The 26,594-nt window shown below is 48.7% G+C and overlaps 1 protein-coding gene across 4 annotated transcripts in view; it reads right to left on the bottom strand.

Moving 5' to 3' along the window:
- LOC146822725 (uncharacterized) overlaps positions 1-26,594 on the bottom strand; it is a 410,295-nt gene that overhangs the window by 211,181 nt on the left and 172,520 nt on the right. For all 4 annotated transcript variants that reach the window (XM_085606916.1, XM_085606918.1, XM_085606915.1 and 1 more), the window contains one exon: positions 22,114-22,299. In XM_085606916.1, coding sequence (XP_085463042.1) covers positions 22,114-22,299 — 186 coding nt within the window. The remainder of the gene's footprint in view (positions 1-22,113; positions 22,300-26,594) is intronic.

Here is a 26,594-nt window from a genome sequence, read left to right as displayed (position 1 = left end):
TGGAGGTGTCTATTGCAGCTCCTAGATACTGATGTATGTGGGAGGGCTGAAGCTGTGACTTTGTGTAGTTTACTGTGAATCCCAAGTTGTGTAGTAGCTGGATGGTTTGATGAGTGTGATGAACACACGGTTTGTGAGACTTGGCTTTTATCAGCCAGTCGTTGAGGTATGGGAAGACATGGATTTGTTGTCTTCTCAAGTGGGCTGCTACTACCGCCAGATACTTTGTGAACACACTTGGCGCGGTGGTCACCCCGAATGGAAAAACTGAACTGGTAGTGTTGTCCGTCCACCATGAATCTTAGGTATTTTCTGTGAGCGGGGTGAATGGGAATATGAAAGTAGGCGTCTTTGAGATCTAGTGTGGCAAGGAAGTCACCTTGTTGAAGTAGTGGGAGGACCTGTTGAAGAGATCATGTGGCAATGATCTGACTGTATGTAAAGATTGAGAGGTCTGAGGTAGAGTAATGGCCTGAGGGTCCCGTCCTTTTTGGGGATTAGGAAATACAGCGAGTAAACCCCTGTTCCTTGATGCTGTAAGGAAACTGGTTCTATTGCCTGCTTTTGAAGCAGTGAGAACTTCCTGCTTTAAGAGTGGGAGATGTTCTGTGGACATTGGACGCTGTTTGGGTGGTATGGTGGGTGGGGTTGCTGTAAGTTCCAGGCAGGCAGGAACTGTGAAAGCCTTCCCCCGACCGGAGTGGAATGGTGTTGGGGGAGAGGAGGGAAGTCACTGTTTATTAGCGGGGGAGGTGCGAGTGTTGTTACCTCGGCCTCTCCCTTTGTTGTTATTCCCCCTGTATCCTCCTCTAAAATATCCTCTGTTGGGGGGGGGGGGGGGGGGGGGGAGGTTTGGGTTGTGTTTTTGAAAGAAGAGGAGGCAGTGTCTGTTCCCATGTTTTTGGATGCTCCTCTATAAAATGAGCAACGAAAGGAACCACGTGCAGATGGAGACTGTAAGGCTCCCATGGATTTAGCGGTCTCCGTGTCCTTTTTCATTTTCTCCATGGTGGTGTCTACAGCCGGTCCAAAAAGCTGTGCCTGATTGAATGGCTGGTTGAGGATGGTGGTTTGTACCTCCTGTTTAAAGCCTGAAATGCGTAGCCAGGCATGTTGTCTAAGTAGCACACTAGTGTTAATGGACCTAGAGGCTGTGTCGGCTGCATCAAGGGCACACTTGATTGAGGCGTTGGATATTAATTTGCCTTCCTGAATTAGGTCATTTGCCTGCGTCTTGTACTGATCAAGTAAATGTTGCAATAGAGTTTACAGTCAGTCATAATGAGCCCTATCATACCTAGCAAGTAATGCTTGGGTGTTAGCTAAGCACCAGAGATTGGCTGCTTGGTCAGCAACCCTCTTGCCAGAGGCATTTAGCAACTTAGATTCCTTATCCGGAGGTGGTGCGTCACCTGTGGTTTGGGGAATTGGCCCGTTTTCTAGCGTTAAGACACTACTAGTGAGTCTAGGGGTAGCTGCCCTTTGATGTAGGCGGGATCATCGGGGCAGGGTTGTATTTCTTATCAATCCCAGATTGAGAAGTCTAGCTCTCACTGGGTCTTTGAATATGTCTGGGGCATGTTTAATGACCCCTTTGAGCATTGGCAGTATTTGGACAGATTTCTGCGACTTTTCAAAAGTGTCTAGGAGGAAATCCTCATCTGCAGGGTCTGAATACATGTGATGCCATGGTAAGTAGCAGCTCTATTAACAAGCTGCCCAAATCCAATATTGTCATCTGGGGGAGATCGTTTTGATGGATATGGCTGGGGATCTGGGAAGTCTGTGGGATCTATTTGGTTATTATAATCGTCCCAATCATCCTGTGATGTGTCCGCATCATTGTCGGGGTCAGTGCAAAGGTCATTGTTGCCTCCCCCTCCCCGTACATAGTCATCATCATCGTGTGGGGATGGTGTATGTGGTGGAAGTGTTATAGGCTGTGGAGGTGAGAGGTGTAGGAGGAAGAACAGGAGTAGGAAGAACAGGAGAAAAGGGTCTTATAGGTGAAACGGCAGTCTTTTTTCTTCAGAGGCACTACAGGAGTGTCTGTCGTGTCCCGCTTCCTCTTCTTGTGTGGTACAGCATCCACACGTCCTGTTTTGGGGTCAATATGGAGTTTTTTCTGTTTGGGATCGACAGGATCTGGTCGAAAGAGTTCTTCCTCCTCAATAACCGCTTTCGGCGCAGACTTGTTCGGGTCCGGACGGGGTCGAAATTTGTGCTCCGAGGCCTAAGGAGGTGTTTAAGAGTCCTTTGACTTGGCTATGGAGACTGAAATCTTTCTCGGTTCCGAAGGGTTTGGTTTAGGATCCGGAGGTTTTTCTTTCGGAGTCGAAGTGGTCGGAGCCGATTTCTTTTTGGGAGTAGGTTGCTCTCCCGGCTTCGGTGCCGAAGGTGCTTTGGGGACGGGAATATGCGGTTTGCTCGGTCCCGAGCTACCGGAAGGCTTGTCCTTTATCTTCAGAGCCGAGCCCTAGGGCGGGGCTTCTGACGTCTGTTCGGTCGCGACAGGGGCCGGCAGGCGAAGTCATGACAAGGGCCTTCTTTTTTTTCGGGTGGAGTGGGGGCAGTTGTACTCACTCGTTGACCAGGAGTGATGTGGTGGTCTGAGTCGTCTGCTTCGGACAAGATTTCCAGATCTTCGAAATCTTCCTCTGGGACATCTGGGCCTTCGAAGATGTCATCTGGTGCCGAAGCTGATCTCTGCGCCATGATGCGTCGTTGAGCCCGGCGATCACGGATGGTCTTTTTCAATCAAAAGGAGGCGCAGGCCTGGCAATTGTTCTTGTCGTGATCTGGCGAGAGACATGTTACAGACCTTGTGATGGTCACGGTGTGGAAATTTCGCCCCACACTGGGGGCATTTTTTGAATGGAGTCCTTTCCATGAGCTGTAGGCCCTAACGGCGTCGATGGGTCCAGTGGCCCGCGTAGACGACCTGAAGACCTGAATATAGTAGTTGAGATGCGTGTCGAAGATCACGCGATCAAAAACAATACCCGAGAGATCTAGAGAGTTTGTGCGTCGAAAAAGTTTGAAAAACAAAGATCTCAAACTGGAGCGCAAAAGTTACATCCGAATCCAATGGCGGAAAAAAACAGAGGATGGAGTCGATGCCCATGCGCACTATCGCCCAAGGGAGGAGTCCCCTATCTCGTGACTACAAAAGACTTCTTCCAAGACAACAAGGTGCAAACATCCAAGCCCAACACCAGATGGCGATCTAATGAACAGTGTACGATCTGCAGCTCATATGCCTCGAACACAGGTTTCCAGATTAGTCACCGCAAAATGAAAAGACAATCACATTTATGAATTTATAAAGCAGAATCTACTTCAAATAAATCATGAAACAAGGGAGACATTTGTGATTTACTGAAAAGGGTCTCTGTAATGATCCATTTAGAAACCTACTTTAAAGTTTGTTCGGGTTTTTGTTATTGAATTTTCAGACTTTTTGCAGCACATGCTTTAATCCACCAGTGAGGTTTAAAAGGCCACTCCACAACCAAAGCGGCCCCCGTACATCTGTGGCATTAAGTCAATTGGTCTTGTAGAACGCCTGCCCTTCAGTAGTTTCTTTTCGAACCAAACAGGACTGTACCTTTAAAGGTTTTACCGAAAAGTGTTTTATACGATTAGCAGCAATTTCAGAAGTCATACAAATCATAACTTGCCATTCCCTCAAAGTTCTCATCGAGAGAGGGATCTTGGTGTGGCAGAGTGGCGAGAGGGTTGCACTTGGACAGCATTTTGCTCCAGTCTTTGATTTAGTTCTTGGTTTCGTAAATGGTAGCTTTTTCTCTATATGTTGACTCGGAACCATAAGAATGTTCTCTATTTTTGTGTGCTTTTCTTTTTCACTTATCTTGTTACCAAAAGTTCACTGTTTTTAGGTAAGCAAGGACAGGCGGAGTTGCTCAGTAAATGTCTTATTACCAAACTACTGAGGTTCATATAATTTTTTTTTTATTTCTGCAGGAATTTCAGTACAGGTCATTGCCCTTTGAACTTGTAGCACATGATTCTCAGTAATAACGCTCGATTTATCAACCATCTTGTGCCCTTAGGAAACAAGCCATAAACTCCCACAAAGTAGCTGCCCATATTAGGCACAGAAATGGCAGAAGGTATGCTCTCAGAAAATCTCAACTGAGGAAATGGCCAACACCATAACAGGCAATGAAATGGAGTCTGTATTTTAAAAAGTGGCATACAAGTACTGGTGTGTTAACACTTATGATGTTATTATTTTATGAATGAATTCAGCAGGAACATTTTCACTGACATGTTCATTTACTCAGAGCACTCAGGATAATTTTGTTGTTGTTTCAGAGCGGGTAGAGGTTTTATTAGTCATGCCTATGATTAAAAGCATTAATATTCTGTAGAATATGCTTAGCTGTGTCTTGCCGAAGTTAACTGATCTATTTTGTTATTCAGTTTGGATTTCAGGAAACCTGTAATCTTCCCGTAATGACAAACTCCCAGCACCATATACTCTTAATGGCATTACTGCACGTACAATGTCTAAGAATTGGCTTAGACACTGTAGGGGTACTGGGGTAATGCACCAGTACCCTAACCACTGGTATAATGCACCCAGTATGAGGGTGGCATACCTATGCCAGGGCAGTGGGTTGTAGGCATGGCACACAGGATGTGTGCCATGTCGAATCTTCACTTTCTACTGCACCAAAACATGCAGCCTGCAACGGGTGTGTGTGTGTGTGTGGGGGGGGGGGGGGGTGTTTATATATATATATATATATAAAATGCTACTTACCAGTATGCATCTGTTCTTGGCATGTAGAGCTGCAGATCTACACACTGTGCATAGATCGCCATCTGGTGTTGGGCCCGGATGTTGCTCTTGGAAAGTCTTTGGAAGTCACGAGGTATGTGACTCCTCCTTTGGATCATATTGCGCATGGGCTTCGGCTCCATCCTCCGATTATTTTTCGCCAGCGGGGAAATGATGGAACTTTGTAAAAAACAGGAAAGATGCCCATGTGTGCTGTATCTAAATAAGATAAAACTGGAACAGATAAAGGTAGCCAGGGAGGCAGGTGGGCGTGTGTAAATCTGCAGCTCTACATGCCAAGAACAGATGCATACTGGTAAGTAGCATATTCCATTCGAGGCATATGAGCTGCAGATTACACTCGGTGCATAGATTATATAGCAGTACTCCCTCCTAGCGGCGACCACCAGTATCTGTTGCAGTTGTTTGAAACTGTTTTGAGGACAGCCCGGCCCACACTAGCTTGTTGCTTAGTTTGCACATCACACAATAGTGTTTAGTGAAAGTGTGCGGTGTACACCATGTAGCTGCTTTGCAGATATCATCTAAGGGGATGTTCCCTAAAAATGCCATGGAAACCCCTATCTTACGTGTAGAGTGGGCTTAGCGTTTGTTTTGTTTTGTGGTAGCACATCTGTATGCATTTAACAATCCACCTAGCTATCCCAGATTTGGAGATGGGTTGCCTTTGTGTGGTGGTGAGAAAGAGACGAATAGTTGTTTTGTCTTACGAAAAGGTTGTGTTCTCTCTATGTAGCAGAGTAAAGCTCTTTTGACATCTAGGGTGTCTAGAGCTCTTTCTGCAATGGTTTGTGGCTGCGAGAAGAATACGGGCAGTTCTACTGATTGAGGTGAAAGGCAGAAATGACTTTAGGAAGGAATTTTGGATTCGTGCGGAGAACAACCTTATTATGATGCATTTGCAGAAAGGGTTCTTGAATGGTGAGTGCTTGTATCTCACTGACCCTTCTGAGCGAAGTAATGGCTACAAGGAAAGCAGTTATCCATGTTAAAAATTGAAGCTCACATTAATGTAGAGGTTCAAATGGAGGCCCCATTAATCTTGTGATAACGATGTTTAGGTTCCACACAGGTGAGGGTGGCACTCTGGGGGGAATTATTCTCTTAAATCCTTCCATGAAGGCTTTTATGGTAGGTACTCTGAAAAGTGATAGATGCTGTCTATTTTGTAGATGCGCTGCTATGGCAGCAAGGTGTAGTCTAATAGACGTGTAGGCATAGGTTGCATCTTTGTAGGTGTAGTAAGTAGCCTATAATGTGTTGGATATTCACATCTAAGGGATTGACGTTATTGTGACAATAGACCACAAAATGTTTCCACTTGGCTGCGTAGCAAGCTCTAGTGGTAGGTCATCTAGCTTCTTTAATGACGTTCATACAGTCAGGGGGAAGATTAAGGTAACCAAATTCTAGGATTTCAGGAGCCAGATCGCAAGGTTGAGCTGAGCAGGGTCCAGTTGTCTGATCTCTCCATGGTTCTGGGTTAAGAGGCGTGGAGAGAGGTGTAACTTTTGGTGCAGAACTAGGGAGAGTTCCAGCAATGTGGTGTACCACGGTTGTCTGGCCCAAGTCGGAGCAACTAGGATGAGAGTTAGGGAATGTTGCTGTAGTTTGCGCACCACTAATGGAATGAGAGGGAGAGGCGGAAAAACGTACGCAAATCTGCCTGACCAGTTCATCCATATCGCATTGCCTTTGGACAATGGGTGTGGATATCTGGCGGCGAAGCTTAGGCATTTAGCGTTTGTGGGTGGCGAAGAGATCCATCTGTGGTTGCCCCCAGATTTGAAAGAATGGTTGAAGAACTTGTGGATGAGGTTCCCACTTGTGGATCTGTTGCGTTTGACGGCTCAACAGATCTGCAATGGTGTTTTGGACTCCTGGGACATGCAGGGCTAGGAGAAAAATATTTTGAGGTATGGCCCACCTCCATATGCTCTGTGCTAGCTGAGAGAGCTGCAGAGTGTGTGCCGCCCTGTTTTGGATGTAGTACATGGCTGTCATGTCTGTCCGGACTAAGACAGCCTTGCCTGAGACGTGTTTGAGAAAGGCTTTTAGGGCTAAGAATATGGCCAGTAACTCCAGATGGTTGATGTGGAGTAACTTTTGTTGAAGTGTCCACCTGCCCTGCATGGTGGGATGTAGTAGGTGAGCGCCCCAGTCGGAGAGCGATGTGTCCGCAGTTAGAACTATTTGAGGAACCGGCACTAGGAACGGTCGCCATTTGGAAAGGTTTTTGGTGGTACACCACTGCAGAGAGCGATGGCCACGACCGTCTACCAACACCAGATCTGATAAGTGACCCTGAGCCTGGTTCCATTGGCGTGCTAAGCACTCTTGGAGAGGACGCATCTGGAGTCTTGCATGAGGTCCTATGAATATGCAAGACGCCATCATCCCTATAAGTTGCATAAACACTCGGGCTGGAAGAGAGTGTTGTGGTTGAAATTTGGCGCGAAGAGCCTGTATGCTTGCTATCCTGGCGGGACTGGGGTAGGCCAACGTTGTTGAGGTGTCTACGGTGGCACCGAGGTATTGTTGTACATGGGACGGATGCAGATGGGACTTGGCGTAGTTTACTGTGAAGCCCAGGTCGTGAAGTAGTTGGATAGTGGCGTGAGTGTGTTGTACACACTGGTTGTATGAGCTAGCTTTTAAGAGCCAGTCATCTAGGTATGGGAAGATGTGGATGTGTTGTCTTCTCAGGTGTGCTGCCACTACCGCTAGGCACTTGGTAAACACTCGTGGTGCTGTGGTGACTCTGAATGGGAGTACTTTGAATTGGTAGTGCTGACCGTCCACTACGAATCTGAGAAACTTCCTGTGAACAGGAATGTGGAAATAGGCGTCCTTGAGGTCTATGGTGGCAAGGAAGTCGTTCTGGGAGAGCAGAGCAAGTACCTGCTGGAGTGTGACCATGTGAAAGGTGTCTGAGTGTAGCTATTGGTTTAGGGGTCTGAGGTCCAGAATGGGTCTTAGAGAGCCGTCGTTTTTTGGTATCCCTTGTTTTGTTGGTGGGTAGGAACTGGTTCAATTGCACTTTTTTGTAGGAGGGAGATTACCTCCTGTTTTCAAAGTGACAAATGTTCCTGTGACATTGGGCGCTGTTTGGGTGGAATGGTTGGGGGGGGGGGGGGGGGGGTAGATGTTAGTTCTAGACAGTAGCCTGATTGAATTATCTGTTGCACCCATCTGTATGAGGTGATGGTGGGGGGGGGGGGGGGAGTGGAGGGAAGTCACTGGGTGGGGGTGGAGGCAGAGCAGGAGGTGTTAGTTTTGCCTCTGCCTTTGTTGTAGTTACCCCTGTAACTGCCTCTTTGGTAACTGCTAGTGAAGGTGGATTGGGTAGGGGCCTTGTAGGAAGTGGAGGCGCTGTCGGAAGAGTAGCCTCTGGTGGTGCTTCTAAAGGAGGAACGGCGAAAGGAGCGCCTGGGAGCTTGCGACTGCAAGGCTCCCATAGATTTTGCCTTGTCTGTGCCCTTTTTAATTTTTTTCAAGGGCTACGTCGACATAAGGGCCAAACAGGTGTTTCTCATCAAAGGGGTGGTTGAGGATGGAACTCTAAACCTAAGGTTTGAACCCTGACATGCGTAGCCAGGAATGCCTACGCAGAAGGACGAGTAAAGATCATCCTCTGGGACGTTGTAGTCGTCCCATAGGTCAGGGGAGCCTGTAGGAGTAGGGTCCGCTGTTGGTTGGTTGTCCGCCCTGTGTCGTAGATAATGTCATCATCCTCATCAGAGGAAGAGGAAGAATCCTCAAGGTTGAGGTGGCAAAGTCTCTCCTTTTTGGTGGTGGAGCTGGTGCAGGCTTGTCCAGTGATCTTTTTCAGGTGCCAAGCGTCAAATGCCCAGTCTTTGGATCCTTTACGAGGGTTTTTTGGTAAGGATCGGGTCGAAACAGTTACTCTGTAAGGGGCAGATCCTTCAGTTTGGAACCGTGGGGTTTAGAAGCGTCTTGACTTCCTTGGAACATCGACGACGCCTTCGAAGATGTCGTCGGGGATCGAAGTCGACAAGTGAGCCATAGTTCTCCTTGCTCGTCGGTTCCGGATCGTCTTCTTCGATCGGAAGGAGGCGCAAGCTGGACAGTTCCTTGCCTCGTGTTCGAGAGAGGCAGAGGTTGCACACCTCATGTATATCGGTGTGGGGAAACTTCGACCCACATCGAGGACACTTTTTAAATGACGCCCTTTCCATCAGCCAGGACAGGAGCCCAGGTAGGCCTGAAGGCCTTAGTCGACGACCGGAATTGAAGACTTCGATTGTTGAGTCACGTCGATTGTGGAGAACGCGATCGAGACAATACCATCGAAGGGGGAAGGATTGCGCGCTGAACAGGAAAACTGGAACGGTTCCGAACTGGAGCACAAAAACGGATCCGAGCCCAATGGCGGAAAAAAAACAATCGGAGGATGGAGCCGAAGCCCATGCGCAATATGATCCAAAGGAGTAGTCACATACCTCATGACTTCCAAAGACTTTCCAAGAGAAAAACAGCAACAACATCCGGGCCCAACACCATATGGCGATCTATGCAGAGTGTGTAATCTGCAGCTCATATGCCTCGAACACACACATATACATATATATATATATATATATATACATACATACATACATACATACACACACACACACACACACACACAGAGCCTCTAAGGGTGGCACAATATGTGCTGCAGCCCTTAGAGGCATTCCCTGGCCACAGTGTCCTTGGTACCGGTGGTACCATTTACAAGGGACTGACTTGTGGCCAAAGAGTGCCAATTAGGTTTTGTTTTCAATGCAGTTTTAGGGAAAGAACATAGGTCCTGGGTACCGGTTTGACCGGAACCCAGGGCACACTCAGTCAAAGCACATCAGCAGTTTAGCAAAAAGTGGGGGCAACCATGCAGAAAAAAGGCACTCTTACATTAATGCGATCCCTTCTTGTCCAGTTCCGCTTATGCAATGTAGGGACCATACTGCATGATGTAGTGCTCTTTGCTTGGAGACACATTCTTCCTCTTAAGCAATGCTTTGGTCTTTGTCTCTCCTTTTTCTATCATACCCTCCCCCTTTGGACTATAATTAAGGCTCCCTGTTTTCCGTTTTTACTGATTTTTACAGATAAATACAGACAGAAAACATTAATTTTCTTGCCTGTATTTATTTTTAAATGTGTATAAAAACGGAAATTGGGTTGCTTTTTGAGTAATTCTAAATACTGTCTGCCATGACTGCCAAGCCAATGTGTGGATTGATAGATAAGAAGGTAAAAAAGGAAGGAATTTTAGTAAAGAGGCTTTAATGGCAGTTACACAAGTTTCTTACCGAAATTTGCATATTTATGCACTGATTTATGTTCTGTAGGTGTTCACAGCACTGAAACCTAGCAGACATTCAAGCATAAGTGCATATTTATTGGTTAAATAAATGTGGGAATATACTAATTTCACCTTCCTTTTTCCACAAAACCCAAAATAAATCTGGATAAATACAGATGAAATGAGCAAAAAATAAATATGGATAAATACAGACGGAAATGTCTAAAAAATAAATACCATAAAACTGGGAGCCCTAACTATAATTCAACACTGCCTGTATTTATAACGCCCTAAACTGCATTGTAAAGGATGTTGTTTTCCTATTGATGCCTTGTGAAGGCAAACAAAATACCCATGTGTGTTAACATTTTTCTGATTTGTTTTTGTGTTTCTTCTTGCTCTGTATTATGTAAAATGTAATAAAAAAATGGGTAAAATTAAAAATAAAGACATTAGCACTCATATAAAGTGTCTAAACACAAATAAAATATCTCCTAAAAACAGGAGCAGTGTAAGGACAAGTTCTTGGTCCATACTCCATGGGGAGGGCCAAACATACGAAGAGGCATGACGCATGCATGCCATGACAAACAGGAACAAAGGATATGAGAGCACAGTTTAAGCGAACCAAATGGTAAGCCCGCTGATTGCAAACATGTCTTGAAGAGACAGCATATGCACTGTCTAGGCCGAAAAAATTAGCCAGACACTTTCTCCACTGTAGTTACCAATCCGATTTGGATTGCTTACTATCAAGAAAATAAATGTGGAAAGGCATTACTTCTAAGCGGGTGGGGGGGAGAAATGTGGGATAACTTAAGTTATACGATGCAGGGAGGCAGGGATGCAGAAGCACCATGGGGGAGCTCTTGAAAATTAGTGTTTGAAAGGAAAGCAGTAGAAGAAAAAAAAAAAACATTCGAGAGAGATGAGAAAGGCTATGCTCCATCACAGAGACAATCACAGGATTTGCAAGCTCGGAAACGAACACAAAGCAGGCGAATGAGTGACAGGAAAGCTAACCAACAGTAAGCAAAGGGAAGCCTCCAAGCCCCTGCATTGATAAAGACATTTTGGTTTGGTTTCTGCTACCCATCTTAAAATTGCAGAGACTGCTCCTCAACACAGAAGGTGAAAAGTTAAACAAATGCAATTAATTCCGCTGGCAGCATTCAAAGGTGTCTCACTGCAGCCATTGTGGACTTAAAACCAGTGTCTGGCAGGTAGTCATACTGGTCCCTCGTGAAAAACTGATTGACTCAAAAGATTTCAGACGTGTAGTATAACTGAAGCACATTACTTCCAGACTGTACAACTCAAAATATGAAGGTCCAGAATCACTGGTCAAATCAAAACAGCTAGGGCAATCAAACCTTTCAGGCCATATGGTCACAGTAAATACAATAATATATTCAAGTCAGGTAAAACGGTGAAAAAAGTATTTCCAAACCAAAAAAATTAATTCATGCAAGCCCAATTGTTGACTAGTCTGAGCAAGGGATACATCCTCTACAAGGGGGTGGGAGGAGGGTGCGAGGGGAAAAATCTTCAGTACTCATTTCAGAATTTAAACATAAGGTGCTATGCATCTGACCTGGTACTTTCAATCACTGTGGGTTGGAGTCCGGAATGATTTAAGCCATCCCATCCAAAACATCAGCCTACACATTCTCACCAAATGCACACAGCAGCGCAACAGAAGACTGTTTGAATCTACCAGATAATGACAGGACAGCTTACGATTCAAGTCCTCATTAAAGACACATAGTTTTCCCAATTTATACACAGTGTAGAATTAAGTCAGGAACAGGAAAATACTTATTAATCTTCATTTTAGCAAGCAGCGACTATCGCAGTTAGCAAAGTTTTCGTCTTAATAAATCCTGTGCAGAAAAAAGAGGGCTTGGCTAAGCTATGCCAAAAAATCAACAGGACGTTTTTAGGTCTCGGCTGGCGTGGGCTGAAAAACATGAGCAGACTCGCTGGCGAGATTTAATGTTTTTAAGTATTTTCTGTAAAGGGCGTTAAGCCCCGCCCCTATTTTCCATTGGCGAGCGTCACCGTTAATGCTAAACGGTGGCCAGCCATTGGAAAAGAGCTGTTCGTTATGTTTTTGTTTGGCTTTTTGAGCCGTTCCATTTGGACGGGCTCGTCTGCCTTCCTTCTGCCGTGAAAGCTCTTATCTTTATGGGGCCATCTGTTTTAACACATTGCCCTATAAAGACAAAAAATTGTTTGTTCTGACGAAAGTGAAAGCAGACCGTGCTTGTTTACTCTTTCACTGCGGCACCATTTTCAGGGTAAACAAGTTCTATGTCGATATGTTCTCACTGTGAATTAAAACTCACCAGTCGTGGCTCTTGTGTTTATATGTGGGGGTAAGCCGTGTGTATGGGCATGGTGGGTGCTGTTTCTCTAGTTTGTATTTTCCATTGGAAATAGCTTAATGTATCGGCCCCGAATTTACCCTGCATTAGTGCAGACCCGTTCCTACTAAAAGAGGCCATTCCCCTGCTTGCATTGGGGCCCCTGATGGCATTTGTGCTACGCCACTGGTCCCTCCCTCCCTGTAATGTCGCGATACCAGGCCCTGACGTGACACGCGATGGTGTGCGCGTCAGGGCACGTTGCAGTACGTAATAGAATAAATGTGACGTCACGCGGACGCGGCGGCAGTCAAGCCCCGTGCTGCGGAGACGGCAGCATAACCAGCACCAGTGTCCCCGAGTCTTTGTGCGCCACGCGCGTTGCAGGCCCCGCGCGCCTCGCCTGACGCGGGCACAGGGACACTACAATTTGGCGACGAGGGTGCGATCGTGCCCCTGCTCAGCCTCGGCGCGCCCGGTTGGAGTGGCGGCCGCTAACGGTCCTCGTTGCGGTGCTCGTGCCCCGCCGGAGCGCGCTGGAGGCCCCTATACTGTGAGCCCACACAGAAAGCGTCTCGGTGTGCCTGCCTGCTCGCGCTGGGGCCGGCTCTGTAATCGGCGCCCAGCGCGCTTCAACAACGTCGCGTGCCCTGACCTCCTGACCTCCTGACCCGGAGGGCACGCCGCAGCCTCGGTGCCCCGCCTCTCTGCCACGCGGCCACCCAAGGAAAGCACACGGTGTCATCGGGACCACCGGAGGCCTGTGAAGGTAGGGTCAAGCACCCCTGGAATCCCATAGACTCTCCAAAATCAGACGGCAAAAGGGAGGGGCTGGCCCACTCACACACACGGATCCCTGGGGACCCTGGGAACAAAGGACAGGCCAAGGGAGAAGAGGTCTCGCCTAAAGTTAGCCACACACAGGCCAAAAGGTCTCGCCCAGGGGAGCCTGAACGGCCCAAAGGAAGCAAGGTCTCGCATCGCGCCGCACACACACGCGCGTCAGAAGGTCTCGCCCAGCGGGCCTGCGCCTGAAAGAAGGAGGTTCAAGCCCGCGCAAGCCACGTGCACGCACCATGGCGACAATCCCGCCAATAGAGCCGTTCTCCATCGAGGGGGCCCCATCGACGGTAGCGGCCCGGTGGAGAGACTGGGAGGACCGAGTGCGCATCTTCTTCGAGGCCACGAAGGTCCACAGAGATCAAAAGCGCGCCATGATAATTCACCTTGGCGGGAAAGAAATTCATAACATAGTGAAGACTCTCACGGAGGCCACTCCCAAGACGCACACGACGCTCATAGCCGCTCTCAACGAGCACTTTGAACCGATGGCAAATCGCGACTATGAAAGTTTCATATTTCGCCAGGCGCCGGAGGAGTCGCTCGACAAGTTCCACGCTCGTCTCAAGAACTTAGCGGCCACCTGTGGGTTTCGAGACGAGGCGGAAGAGATACGAGGCCAGATAATTCAAGGATGTGCGTCCGCCAAGCTAAGGGAGAGGATCTTGGAGGAATCCGGGAAATCTCTAGCGGACATCCTGACGATGGGCCGAACGAAAGAGCTATCCAAGGCGCGCGCCGCGCACATGGAAGCGGCGCTGCAAGTGCCAGTGAAGGCCGAGCCGGTCAATGCCGTGGCGGTCAAGCCGAAACAGCGGTGGCCCCGACGAAAGCAAGCCCCGGCTGCCCAAGAACAACAGAAGTCCTGTGGGTACTGTGGCGGCTCACCCCATGCCCCGGCAGAGTGCCCAGCGAGAGGGACCAAATGCAGAGGGTGTGGACGCTTTAATCACTTTGAGAAAGTGTGCCGTTCGAAGGGTTTTCGGAAGCCCCGCCAGGCTGTGCACACGGTCGAGGAAGGAGGCCCAGGGGCCAGCGACATGGACGACGACGAAGAGGAGGAAAAGGTCATACACCGGGTGCACATGATAGGCACGGCAGCCCGCCGAACCAGGAGACTGCCGCAGTGCAGCATCCGGATAGGGTCAGAAGAAGTCACAACAGTGGTAGACACAGGAGCCAGCATCAACATCATGGCCGCTGCCATGCACAAGTCCATGTGCCCTCAGCCCCCATTACAGCCCTCGACCATCACAGTATTCGCCTATGGACAGGAAGAACCATTGAAGGTGCGAGGAAAGTTTAGAACGGTAATATCCCATGGGACCCGATCTATCACATCGAACGTCTATGTCACCGAAGACGGACAAGGCATGCTCCTGGGCTGTCGAGCGGCGGAAGACCTGGGAGTGGTGACCTTCGCGTTTGGGGTACACCAGGAGTCAGTACAGCGCACTCTGGAGGAATTCGAGGACATCTTTCAGGGAATAGGCAAGTTCCGGGGGAAAGAAGTCCACCTACACATCGATCCCACAGTCCAGCCGATAGCCCTCCGACATCGCCGCATAGCCTTCCACCTCAGGCCACTCGTGGAAGCGGAACTGAAGAAGCTAGAGGCGGCGGGGATCATCGAGAAGGTGTCCGGACCGACCCCGTGGGTGTCACCGATCGTTGTGGCGAAGAAACCCAAGCAGCCAGGCGCTGTCCGGATATGTGTGGACATGAGACTCCCGAACGTGGCCATCAAAAGGGAGCGACACATCACCCCCACTATCGATGATATCGTTGGTGAAATGGCCGGCGCCAAGTGGTTCTCAAAGTTGGACCTCCGCTCAGGGTATCATCAACTGGTCCTGGATGAGGCGTCCCGGAACATAACGACATTCTCCACGCACGTCGGTCTGAGGCGATACACGAGGTTGAGCTTCGGAGTCTCGAGCGCTGCGGAGGTGTTCCAAAATGTGATCCAGGAACTGATCGCGGGGATCCCAGGGGCGCTCAATGTCAGCGATGACATCATGATACATGCCACGACGGTAGCGGAACACAACGAGAGACTGGTGCAAGTGCTACGACGCATACGAGACGCAGGCCTCACGCTGCACCGGGAGAAGTGTGAGTTCTTATGCCGAAAGATCCAGTTCTTCGGCTACACATTCTCAGCTGATGGGGTAAACCCCGACCCGGACAAGGTCAGAGACATCAAGGAAGCAGCTGCTCCCGCCAATGTCACAGAGGTGAGAAGCTTTCTAGGCATGGTGAATTACTGTGGCAGGTTCATCAAGGATCTAGCAAACCTCACAGCGCCGCTGAGAGAGCTCACAAAAGACTCAACCCCGTGGACGTGGAACACGGACCAGAGCAGAGCATTTGAGGAAGTCAAACATGCACTCTCAGAAGCTACGACGCTGGCCTTCTTCGACCCGGCCAAGCTGACACAAATTGCCGTTGATGCTGGTCCGGTCGGGCTAGGAGCAGTCCTGCTGCAGCGGAAGACGGATGCTGAGGAGTGGGCCCCGGTGGCCTTCGCAAGCCGATCACTCACTGAGACGGAGCAGAGGTATTCTCAAATAGAAAAGGAGGCGATCGCCATTCACTGGGGGTGTCGTCACTTCCACTTGTATGTCTATGGCAAACCGTTCGTCGTGACCACCGACCATAAGCCACTGGTATCCCTGTTTGCAGGCACATCAACGAAGCCGCCGCCACGCATAGAAAAGTGGATGTTGCAACTGCAGGACTACAACTGCAAGATTGAGTACCAACCGGGTGCGCGCAACCCGGCAGACTACCTCTCTCGTCACCCCCGAACAGCCACTCCAAGAGAAGCACAAGAGGCGGCAGAAACGGAGGAGTACGTCCGGTGCGTCACGGCGCGGTCGTGCCCCCGGCCAGTGTCCATGACCAGCCTGTCCCAGGCCACCCGCGAAGACGAGTGCTTGCAGAGGGCGAGAATGGCGGTCCGGGACAACAGCTGGACCCGCGCCCGAGAGGAGTGGAAGAGTGACGCCTCAGGCCAAGCAGATCATGGAAAGCCTATACCACGTGAGGACAGAATTAACGGAAGACGAGACTGGTTGCCTGCTGAGAGGCCACCGGCTGGTAATCCCGACGTCCCTCACTCAGAGAGTGGTGGATCTCGCCCACATCGGTCACCAGGGCATGGTCAAGACCAAGTCACGGCTCCGAACCAAAGTATGGTTCCCTCTCATGGACGACCTCGTGGAGGCGACAGTTCGCGAGTGCCAGGCGTGTCAACTGTCTGGTGAAGTGCCACGGCCTGCCCCGGTAGTGATGGAGCCTCGCCCAAGGAGGCCCTGGTCGAAGATAAGCGTTGATTTCGGCAGCCTGCCTGACGGAAGGCACACCTTGGTGGCCATAGACGATCACTCCAAGTACCCCGAGGTTGAGATACTGACCGCTCTGAGTGCCCAGGAAGTAATCCCGAAGCTCGAAAAGATCATGGCCACACATGGCATTGTCAAGGAAATCAGGACCGACAATGGGTCACCATTTCAGAGTCAAGACTTCGCGGCATACCTCCAGGCTCTCGGAATTCACCATCGGCGGATCACTCCACGATGGCCTCAAGCGAATGGAGAAGCAGAACGCTTCATGAGGACTCTCAACAAAGTCATTCGAATAGCCCACGAAAAGAGCCAGTCTGTAGAGCTGGCCATTTTCACGTTCCTCCGGAGCTATCGTCAAACGCCCCACTCCATCACGGGAGTGGCTCCCGCGCATTTGCTTATGGGGCGGGTTGTCACTGATTCTATACCCCATCACCCAGATTGGCAGCCCGAAACTCCCAATGACAGTGCCATTGATGCGCATCGACGCGGAGCGTTTGCCCAAACCGACGCCCGGAGGAGGGCTGTGTCCTCACCAATAGCCCCAGGTGACTATGTACTGATCCGAAACAGGGTGCCAGGGGGCAAGTTTCGTTTGAACTTTGAACGTCAGCCCTGGAGGGTGGAGAAAGTGATAGGCACTTGTGTGACGGCCCGGAAGGGCGCTGAAAGGATAACGCGGAACGTCTCCTTCTTCAAGCGGATTCCTGTACCCTCCGGAGGTGAGGAACAACGACAGGACAGGGAGGTGCAGCGACAAGGCAGAGGCCTAAGAGACATGCCGCGAGAAGAAGGGTTTTCAGGACCCGAGAGCCCCGTGAGTGAGAGGGTAGAGCTCACCAGTCAAGGGCATGTCACCATGCCGCCCAGGCCAGAGACCCTGCCGCCTGGAGTCGCAGGCGTACCTGAGGCCGGAGAGACCGGAGCCGAGGGTGACTTTGTGAGCGGAGACCAAGACGCTGCCGGTGAGCGTGGTGGAATGCGATACGACCTGAGGCCGCACCCAGCGCCTTCCTGCCGGCTGCGAGACTACGTAAAGTAAGACTGTTCATGTTTGTGTATGAGCCTGTTGAACTGCTAAGAGGTGGACAAGGCGTGACCTGCCGTCCATGTTGAAGAGTATAATTACGGACTGTTTCGGGGAATACTGTAATTTTGTTTTGTGTGTTGGGGAGGAATGTAATGTCGCGATACCAGGCCCTGACGTGACACGCGATGGTGTGCGCGTCAGGGCACGTTGCAGTACGTAATAGAATAAATGTGACGTCACGCGGACGCGGCGGCAGTCAAGCCCCGTGCTGCGGAGACGGCAGCATAACCAGCACCAGTGTCCCCGAGTCTTTGTGCGCCACGCGCGTTGCAGGCCCCGCGCGCCTCGCCTGACGCGGGCACAGGGACACTACACCTCCCTCCCTCCCTCCCTGGTCCCAGTATGCAAGAAGTGCTGAATAACAGAACTGGCTGAAGTTTTCAGACATGGCATTGACTTGACAGCCGTGCAGTTTACACTTAATTGTTACGCCATTTAAAAAGCTTCGCTCTCTACTCTGACAGAAAAGATACTATCTCCATTCGGGTTCCCACTACCCAGTGAAACAGTATCGGGTTAAACAGACAGCCCCAGCTCTGCTAATGTAGAATAAGGGATTCCTGAGTGTTGCTCGCGCCTGCCCCGTCCTGTACACTCAATTGCTGCTCACGTTGGAACACTTCAGAGCGTGAGTATTTCGAGATATCCATCCCTGCTTTCAAAACGTGCCCGGCTTCGAGTGCTGCACAGTTCCTGGAAACCATATTTTAAAGAATATTACATATTGTCTGAAAGGCGTGTTCTCAGAGCGGACTGAAAGTTTAAAGGTTGTTGTGGCAGGACCAATGGTAATTATGCCTGTGGGCTGAAGAGAACGTCAGGCAAGGAGAGCTAAAACACACTATACATACGGGATGTGCATTAAATATTAACTACACTGCGGTCCAAGGGCATTGTGGCGCTTTACATGAGCGCTAGTTACATTGCACTAAATGAGATTATTACTATTTTTTAGGGACGGGGATATCTTGTTTCATCTTGGTAGGTGCATCACTTACAGATAAAAGGAAGTCACACATTTACTGTTTGGCCTACTTTTCTCGCATTGCACCCCCACTCCTTTTACACAGCGACACCATGGCGACTAGTCTGAGCCCGGTGATGACAAACCTGTCCACTGTGACATTTCCTACGGAGAAAGCACGTGATACAAAATACACCTTCCTCTGCACACCACACTCACTGATCCCACCCACACATGGATATACTCCAGACAAGATCAGCCACACCTCCATCATGTGCGCTGCACTCCATTGCAGGGGTGCTGCCAGGAACGTCACCTCACTAAAGGCAGAGGGTACATCGTGTGCCCCGCTGTCTTTGAGAACACCACAAATGCCACCAGAATAAAGGCATGTGGACAGTCCCTTAATGCTCGCTCCCCATCTTTCACGTTTTATGGAGCTGCTGCTGCCCCCTAGTTCCGGCTCCGCTGCTCGTGATCTGAGGCACATGCTACTAGCCTCTCACTATACCGCCAGCTAGCGCTGCGGTGCACACTACAGCCCATTTGCTGCTGCACCAATCGTTGCACAGACGCTACTGGGCGCGCACATCAGCGTGGACCGTGTTCCTCGCACGAACAGTTGACTAGTTCTTGCACCAATCCTACTCCCACACTCCCTCAGATGTCCCTTGGAGACCGAGGCGTGGTTTCACCTTCAGAGCCGGTCTCCCTCTACTACTCCCTTTCCACACACACACATATATATATATATATATATTCACTGAAAAAACCATAGGTTTCACACATGTTATAGTTAGCTGGACATTTTACTGATAAAAAACCAATGAAATTCCCCCGTTATAGTTACTGTAGGCAACTATAACTCACGCGACCGCAATCCTCTGCTGATGCTAATACTGTATTTAGACACTTATTTGCCCATGTCTTCTTCCATTAAATTTTAGCTATACATATATTACAAATATTTTTTTTTCATAAAGACACATATGTCATCAGCAGAGGATTACGGTCGCGTGAGTTATAGTTGCCTACAGTAACTATAACGGGGGAATTTCATTGGTTTTTTATCAGTAAAATGTCCAGCTAACTATAACATGTGTGAAACCTATGGTTTTTTCAGTGAATTTGTACGGTTTTTTAAATGCTAAGTTACTTTACGCCATTTGTGGCGTGCGCGCCCACTTAACGCATTTCGTTCCATGCGCGCAAGGTGCGCTTCGCGCACCGTGCGCGCACAGTGAGCACGCGGTGCGCTTCGCGCACCGCGTGCCCACATTACGCTAGATGGGCCATGAACGCACGATGCGCTTCGCGCACCGTGCGCACATGGAGGACATATGAAGAGCAAAGTCTTAAATCTGCTTTTCATTTTTTTTTTTTTTTTTTTTTTACCGTACGCTTACCGTAAGCTTACGGTACGCGTACCCCGTGATTTTTTTTAAAATCAATAAATGTTTTTTTTGTACTTTTCTGTCCTTTGACCCCCTTACAAATGTTAGGGGGTCTGTAACTCTCCTCATTGCCCCCTTTCCTTGTTTTCTCTGTTTTTTTTCTGAGTGAAACACACAAAATGGCGGCCGCCGCTTCCTGGTTTCGGCCGATTCGAATGTTTACTAAGATCTATGGGCCAATCAGAATCTCCTTCGCGCACGCCATGTTTCTTCCGTACGCTTACCGTAAGCTTACCGTACGCGTACCCCGTGATTTTTTTTAAAAATCAATAAATGTTTGTTTTGTACTTTACAGTCCTTCTTTGACCCCCTCACAAATGTAAGGGGGTCTGTAACTCTCCTCATTGCCCCCTTTTCTTGTTTTCACTCTTTTTTTTTCCAGAGTGAAACACAGAAAATGGCGGCCGCCGCTTCCTGGTTTCGGCCGATTCGAATGTTTACTAAGATCTAAGAGCCAATCAGAATCGCGCTCGCGCACGCCACCGTACGCTTACCGTAAGCGTACGGTAAGCGTACCGTAAGCGGGCTCAGATATATATATTGATTTAAAGGCTATTTTCTCAGAATCTACTGAACAGATTTACACCAAACCTACAAAAGGCACTTCCTTGACCTAGGGACTACCTCTCTGCCAAATTTTGAGTAATTCTGTTCAGCCGTTCGGGCTGTAGCTCGTTCTAAAGGTCCTATGGAAAAATGCATGGGAAAAACGCGTTTTGGGACCCCCCCTTTTATCTCAGCCCCCGCTTGACGGATCCCCCCGAGACTTTCAGGGTAGGAGCGGAGCGTAGCGCCCCACCTATTTTGAGAAATTCGCGAGGATTCGTCGACCGGCGCCAAAGTTATTCAAAATAGAATGTTGAGGTTTTCCTATGGAAACGTGGTCCTAACTATAACTACCTACTGGCGACCGCCAGTAGGTAATATATATATATATATATATATATATATATATATATATATATACACATACACACATTTATATACATACATATATATATATTGCATAGCTATATAACTACAAATATAAATGCATGCATACATATGTATGTTATGTACATGACTACTCTACTACTCACTGTCCTCCTCCTCCACCACCCCTCCTCCTCCACGAGCCCTCCTCCTCCTCCTCCACCACCACTCCTCCTCCACCACCACCACTCCTCCTCCACCCCTCCTCCACCTGCACCTCCACCACTCCGCCTCCACCACCACCACCCCTCCTCCTCCACCTCCACCCCCCCTCCTCCTCCACCCCTCCTCCTCCTCCACCCCTCCCCCCCTTCTCCTCCCCCTCCCATTCTCCTCCTCCACCACCCCCCACCACCCCCCTCCCTCCTCCTCTTCCCCCACCCCTCTCCCTCCACCCCTCTTCTCCTCTTCCTTCACCCGTAAACGCATATATATATATATATATATATATATATATATATATACATATGCGTATATATGTGTATATTTAAATATATACACATCTGCATATCTATAAATACAAATATAAATGCATGTATACATATATGCATACATATGTATGTTATGTCCATGACGGTTTGAAAAACACAAATAAAAGCAAAGCTAAAAAGCCACCTAATTACAAACAGAATTGCTTCAAGTTAAACGAGGGCGAGACCTAGTGCATTTTCAATGCTTGTTTCTGCATGCATGTCATCGATTTTAAAAACGTGCTGCTTTAAAGTAAGACCACACATTGAAATTAAAATAAGGCCTTTTTAAATATCACCAGGCCATATGCTTTATATGCATCAATAACTGCAGTGAACCAACTGCCAGGCAGCCTTTATCTTTTTGATTTTCGATCGCTTTAAGAGCCAATAGTTTTTTTAATTCAGCCTGAACGTAAAAATACACTGCAGTCCACCACTGTGACATACAATGATTAATGACAAACATACCCGATTTCCATGGTTCTTCTTTTTTTCTAATGTTATCTCCCCAAGTAGCCTTCTCAGCACCTGAACCTCCGAGAAAGAATTTCTTCCATTCCTCTTGGTTGTCTTTTTGCTCAGTTCTCATATCCCGGGCAGCACGTTCACGCTCCAAAAAGCTCCTCCTACCTTCTTCAGTAATACGTGAATTCCCTAAAAGGCAGACAATTAGAACAACGGTATACATTTCTTTTGCAGCACTTGGACAGTGAGATGAGCATGAATTTTGTATGATACAAATGCTGTCCCCAAACTCCCATGTCGTTTTTTCCTTCTATAGGCAGAATTTAAGTGATTGCTCATACTTTGAGGACAGAATAAGGAGTGACAAAAAAAGGATGCAAAAAAAGTAAGTGATCTGGCACTGTACAGCATTACATATTAACAAAACTTGGTATGGAGAGTGCAGATGCCGAGTAAAAACAATGGTTTCTAAATTAAGTGAATTTAAAAAAAGGCACACTAAACATAACGAACAAGTTAATTACCTTCTGTAACAGTTTATCTGGCTGAGACTGTCTGTGAGAAAGTGCCATCTTTCTTGCATGGTATGCCCCCACTTTTTGCTGAATGTACTATGACTGAGTGTGCCCTGGACTCCTGCCAATCAGGTGCCCAGGGCCTATGCTCCTTCCCTAAACACCTCAAACCCAAATTGGCAAACCCTGGCCACATGTCAGCCCCTGGTAAATGGTACCCTAAGTACCCAGGGCCCTGTGACCAGGTAAGGCCTCTAAGGGCTGCAGCACTTAATGTGCCACCCTTAGATGCCCTGTACCCTAACACACACACACTGCCCTTGCAGGCTGAGTGTCTGGGTACAAGACAAAACAGAGTCGACATGGCACACATCCCTGTGTGCCATGCCCACCACCTACACTGCCCTGGCATACATCAGCCACCCCTCTAGCTGGGTGCCCTATGCCAGTGGTGTGGGCACAGGAGCAGGAGCCCTGTGCCCCTACAGTACCCAGGTCCATTCCAGGGCACTGTAAGTGCAGTGCTGCCATTTAAGAGTACATGGTGCTGAGAGCTAGTCAAACACGAACTCCACAGCACTATAATGGCAACACTGAAGACTGAGAAGTTTGGTATCAACCTTCTCAGCACATTAAACCCGCACTGATGCCAGTGTGGGATTTAATGTACCAAGCACCCCAGAGGGCATCTTAGAGATGCCCCCTGCAACCTAACCTACAATCCACGTCTGGTCTGAGAGGCTGCCTAGGCTGCCACACAGCAGACATGTTGCTGGACCCCTGGGTAGGAGAGCCCCTGCTCTCCTGGGCCTGCAACAATGCACATCCTGGGTGAGGTGCTAGATTCCCTCCCCAAGGATGGGCAGGGGGAAGCTTCAAAGGCATGCCGCCTCTGTGAGCTTCCCCAGGCCACTGAAACCCCCCACCCTGGCGGGAAGCTTGGCCGGAAATCCCAAATAAGTACAGGGGATGTGCCAGCCTGCCAACCCCACCCCTCAGGTGGGGAGGTGAGGTGTAGCACATCTCCAGGCTCTCGCCATCTTGAAGATGGGAAGCCCTGCCCAATCAGGACTAGGGTACTGCCCCCCTCCCACAGGAGAGAGGCAGGATAGGGGGTGTACCCGGCATCTCTTGTAGCCAGCAACCTCACAAACCCCAGAGGACCTGGCTACCTTTTGGCTCTAAGCCCATGGGACTCCCATGAGTAGAGGCTCTACTCAAAATCTACTTCTAATCCCTGGCATCAGCCCGGAACCACGAACCCTTCACACACTGCACCCGCCAAGCCTGGCCTGTGCCCGAGTGAACAAAGACCACGAGGACGACCCCACGGCAACTGTGACCCTGAGTCCGGCACCCAAGGACTTCCCTTGACGCTCCTGAAGACTCCTGCAGCCTCAGCACCAGGTGCCCCCCCCAACCGCGATCAACAGAGGGTAAGATTTCCCGACCCCAAAAGGCACCGCTGCACCCGGCGCCCCCTTGTGCCCAACTCCGGGGTACCTACCTACCCTCCAACTACCCAACTAACCTCTCAAAGTGGTGGTGGCACCAGAAGAATATTCATCTCCGAGCTTGCAGTCTTTCTAAACCGGAGCTTTCCCATTGAAATCAGTTGAGCGCCCGAAGGCTCAAAAGCACCCTGCACCTAGCCGCCCGAGTGGCCCTGGCAGTGTAACCTCTACACCTATCTACTTCCCCATTTGCCCTGAGCAAGTGACCAGGAGTCCAGCTCCCACAGCCGCGTGGCCTGCTAGTCAGCAGGCACCAACCAAGGCCCCCCCCTGCCTCCCATAGGATAACATTGGGCCTAACTCTCTCTGCACCCGGCTGCCCCTGTGCCGCTGAGGGTGTAACAACTGTGTTGTACAAAAGTGGGTCAGGGATGTGGAATTCCTATAGCCCGACGCCCAGGACATATTGTTTGGGATCAAGGGCAACAAGTTTTCATGTGTATTTTGTCCTTGGGACAAGTAGGCCCAACCCCTGCAGCAGAAACCCTCTGGCTGCCAGTTTGCAGTACCACGCTATGGAGCAGGGAAGGGCACTGTCTGCAGCTAAGGTAATATTTTTGTCCATATGTTAATGCTGTTCAAACTTGTATTTATGGTTCATTAATTGAAAGATTTAATTATTAGGGTGATTGCTCTAAGTAAATTTGTAAGCTCTGGCTGCATCACTGACAGTGCTTCCAGTATAAAAATGTGCGTACACGTTTTCAAAGTTTAGCAACATGAGGCTATGTATAATGTTCTCAGAATGCTTTCTGATTTGATGCAAATATTTGCAGAAGCTTGAAAGCAAGATTGATTATTCTTTGCTTTCAATATAAAATGTTCATAAAAAAATGAAAGCAAGGAAAAATCATTTTGCTAAACTACTGTAAAATTTCAGGTACCATTTCTTTGCAGCATCATTTAGTAACATGTCTTAATGCATGCTAGTATTTCCTAAAAATATTCATAATGGAAAAATCAGTGTAACAAGTTTCAAGAAGATTATGGGGGAAAAAAAAAACAAGCATTGGCAAAGCCAGTAGGTCTGAAATTGATGGCCAGCTTTTTAGTTTTGTCAATGTGTGACTTGTTTTGGCATGGTTTTTGTAAAACCTTATTGGTGTGGGAGCTGCCAGGCCCTCACCATTATAACAAACATTGGCAAAATCAAAAATTGTTTTTGGTCTCAAAAAGCACGCACTGTCACAGTATTTACTGGCACTGAACAAAACTACTTTCTGTGCCGATACGCTCCTTGTGAAAGAGCAGAATGCTGTCACTCACAGTGAAGTCAGCCCATACAGAGAGAGTCGGAATTTTACACAAAAGGTCAATGTCAACGCCATACCAAATCAGGGATTCAATTATTACAGAACGTCTCAAAAGTACACCCATGGTATATGTCCTTACATTAAGTGCAGCTATACAGCTTTCGTGGATTACCAAGAATTTACAGAATTAGGACAAGAAATAGTACTCTTAGAAAATATTTGTGAACTGCATTTTAGCATGAGCAAATATGCATGTGTAGATTTGCTCATGATTTGCTTGCAAGTTCACTTTCCCTCCAACCACTTTTTCCCCAACTCTGGAAGAAGCTTTATGTCTGCCATTGTCAGGAGTACATTTCCAACACTTCTCAGTATGGGAAGAGATTAGAGAAGAGTTATTGGAAACCCTTTAAACATGCAAGTTAGTAGGTTTGCACGGACTCAAAAGGGCATTCTAACCTTGGAACTATTGCTTACCACTACCTTTAGCTCCAGTATGTAGATTTGCGGCAACATAAAGGGATTGCAGGTTTTCAAACACCAATATGGTATGAGCCCTGGCATAATCAGAGAGGCCATATCAGAGCTCTTATACAATGAGATTGCTGCCATAATTTATCGCCACGCTACATGGCACCAAAGGGACAAGTGGATTTAGTTACAGGACCAGTAGATTTATGAAGCAACCTGCCCCATGGACAAGTAGATATTTTATTAAATTCCACACCCCTGGTGGGTGGTGATGGACGGAGCATCAGAACCAATCAAACACTCTCACCCAGTCAACAGATCTGGGTTTGATCCATCACCGTTCTTTAGCCCACTCTGCCACGCCAGTTCAGACATGGCCATATGCAAATCAGTCTGACCCTGTGCCTCATGGGAACAGTCCAGCCCGAACTGCCAAGCCATGCCTTCCCTGGACCGGAAACAAGCTTCCTAGGACCGGTTTCTGGCATTTCAGCAGTCTTCAGCCAGGCTTCCTCGAATCCAGTGGCAAAGTGAGCAAGGGACTCACGTCTGAGCATACCCTGCCAACTTATGGCGAACAAAGCGGTACAAAAGGGGGTGGTGATGGACGGAGCATCAGAACCAATCAAACACTCACACCCAGTCAACAGATCTGGGTTTGATCCATCACCGTTCTTTAGCCCACTCTGCCACCCCAGTTCAGACATGGCCATATGCAAATCAGTCTGACC

This window comes from Triturus cristatus, chromosome 5_2 (assembly GCF_964204655.1).
Source record: "Triturus cristatus chromosome 5_2, aTriCri1.1, whole genome shotgun sequence".
In the NCBI taxonomy this organism is placed as follows: domain Eukaryota; kingdom Metazoa; phylum Chordata; class Amphibia; order Caudata; family Salamandridae; genus Triturus; species Triturus cristatus.
This window is presented reverse-complemented; position numbering and strand designations above follow the sequence as displayed.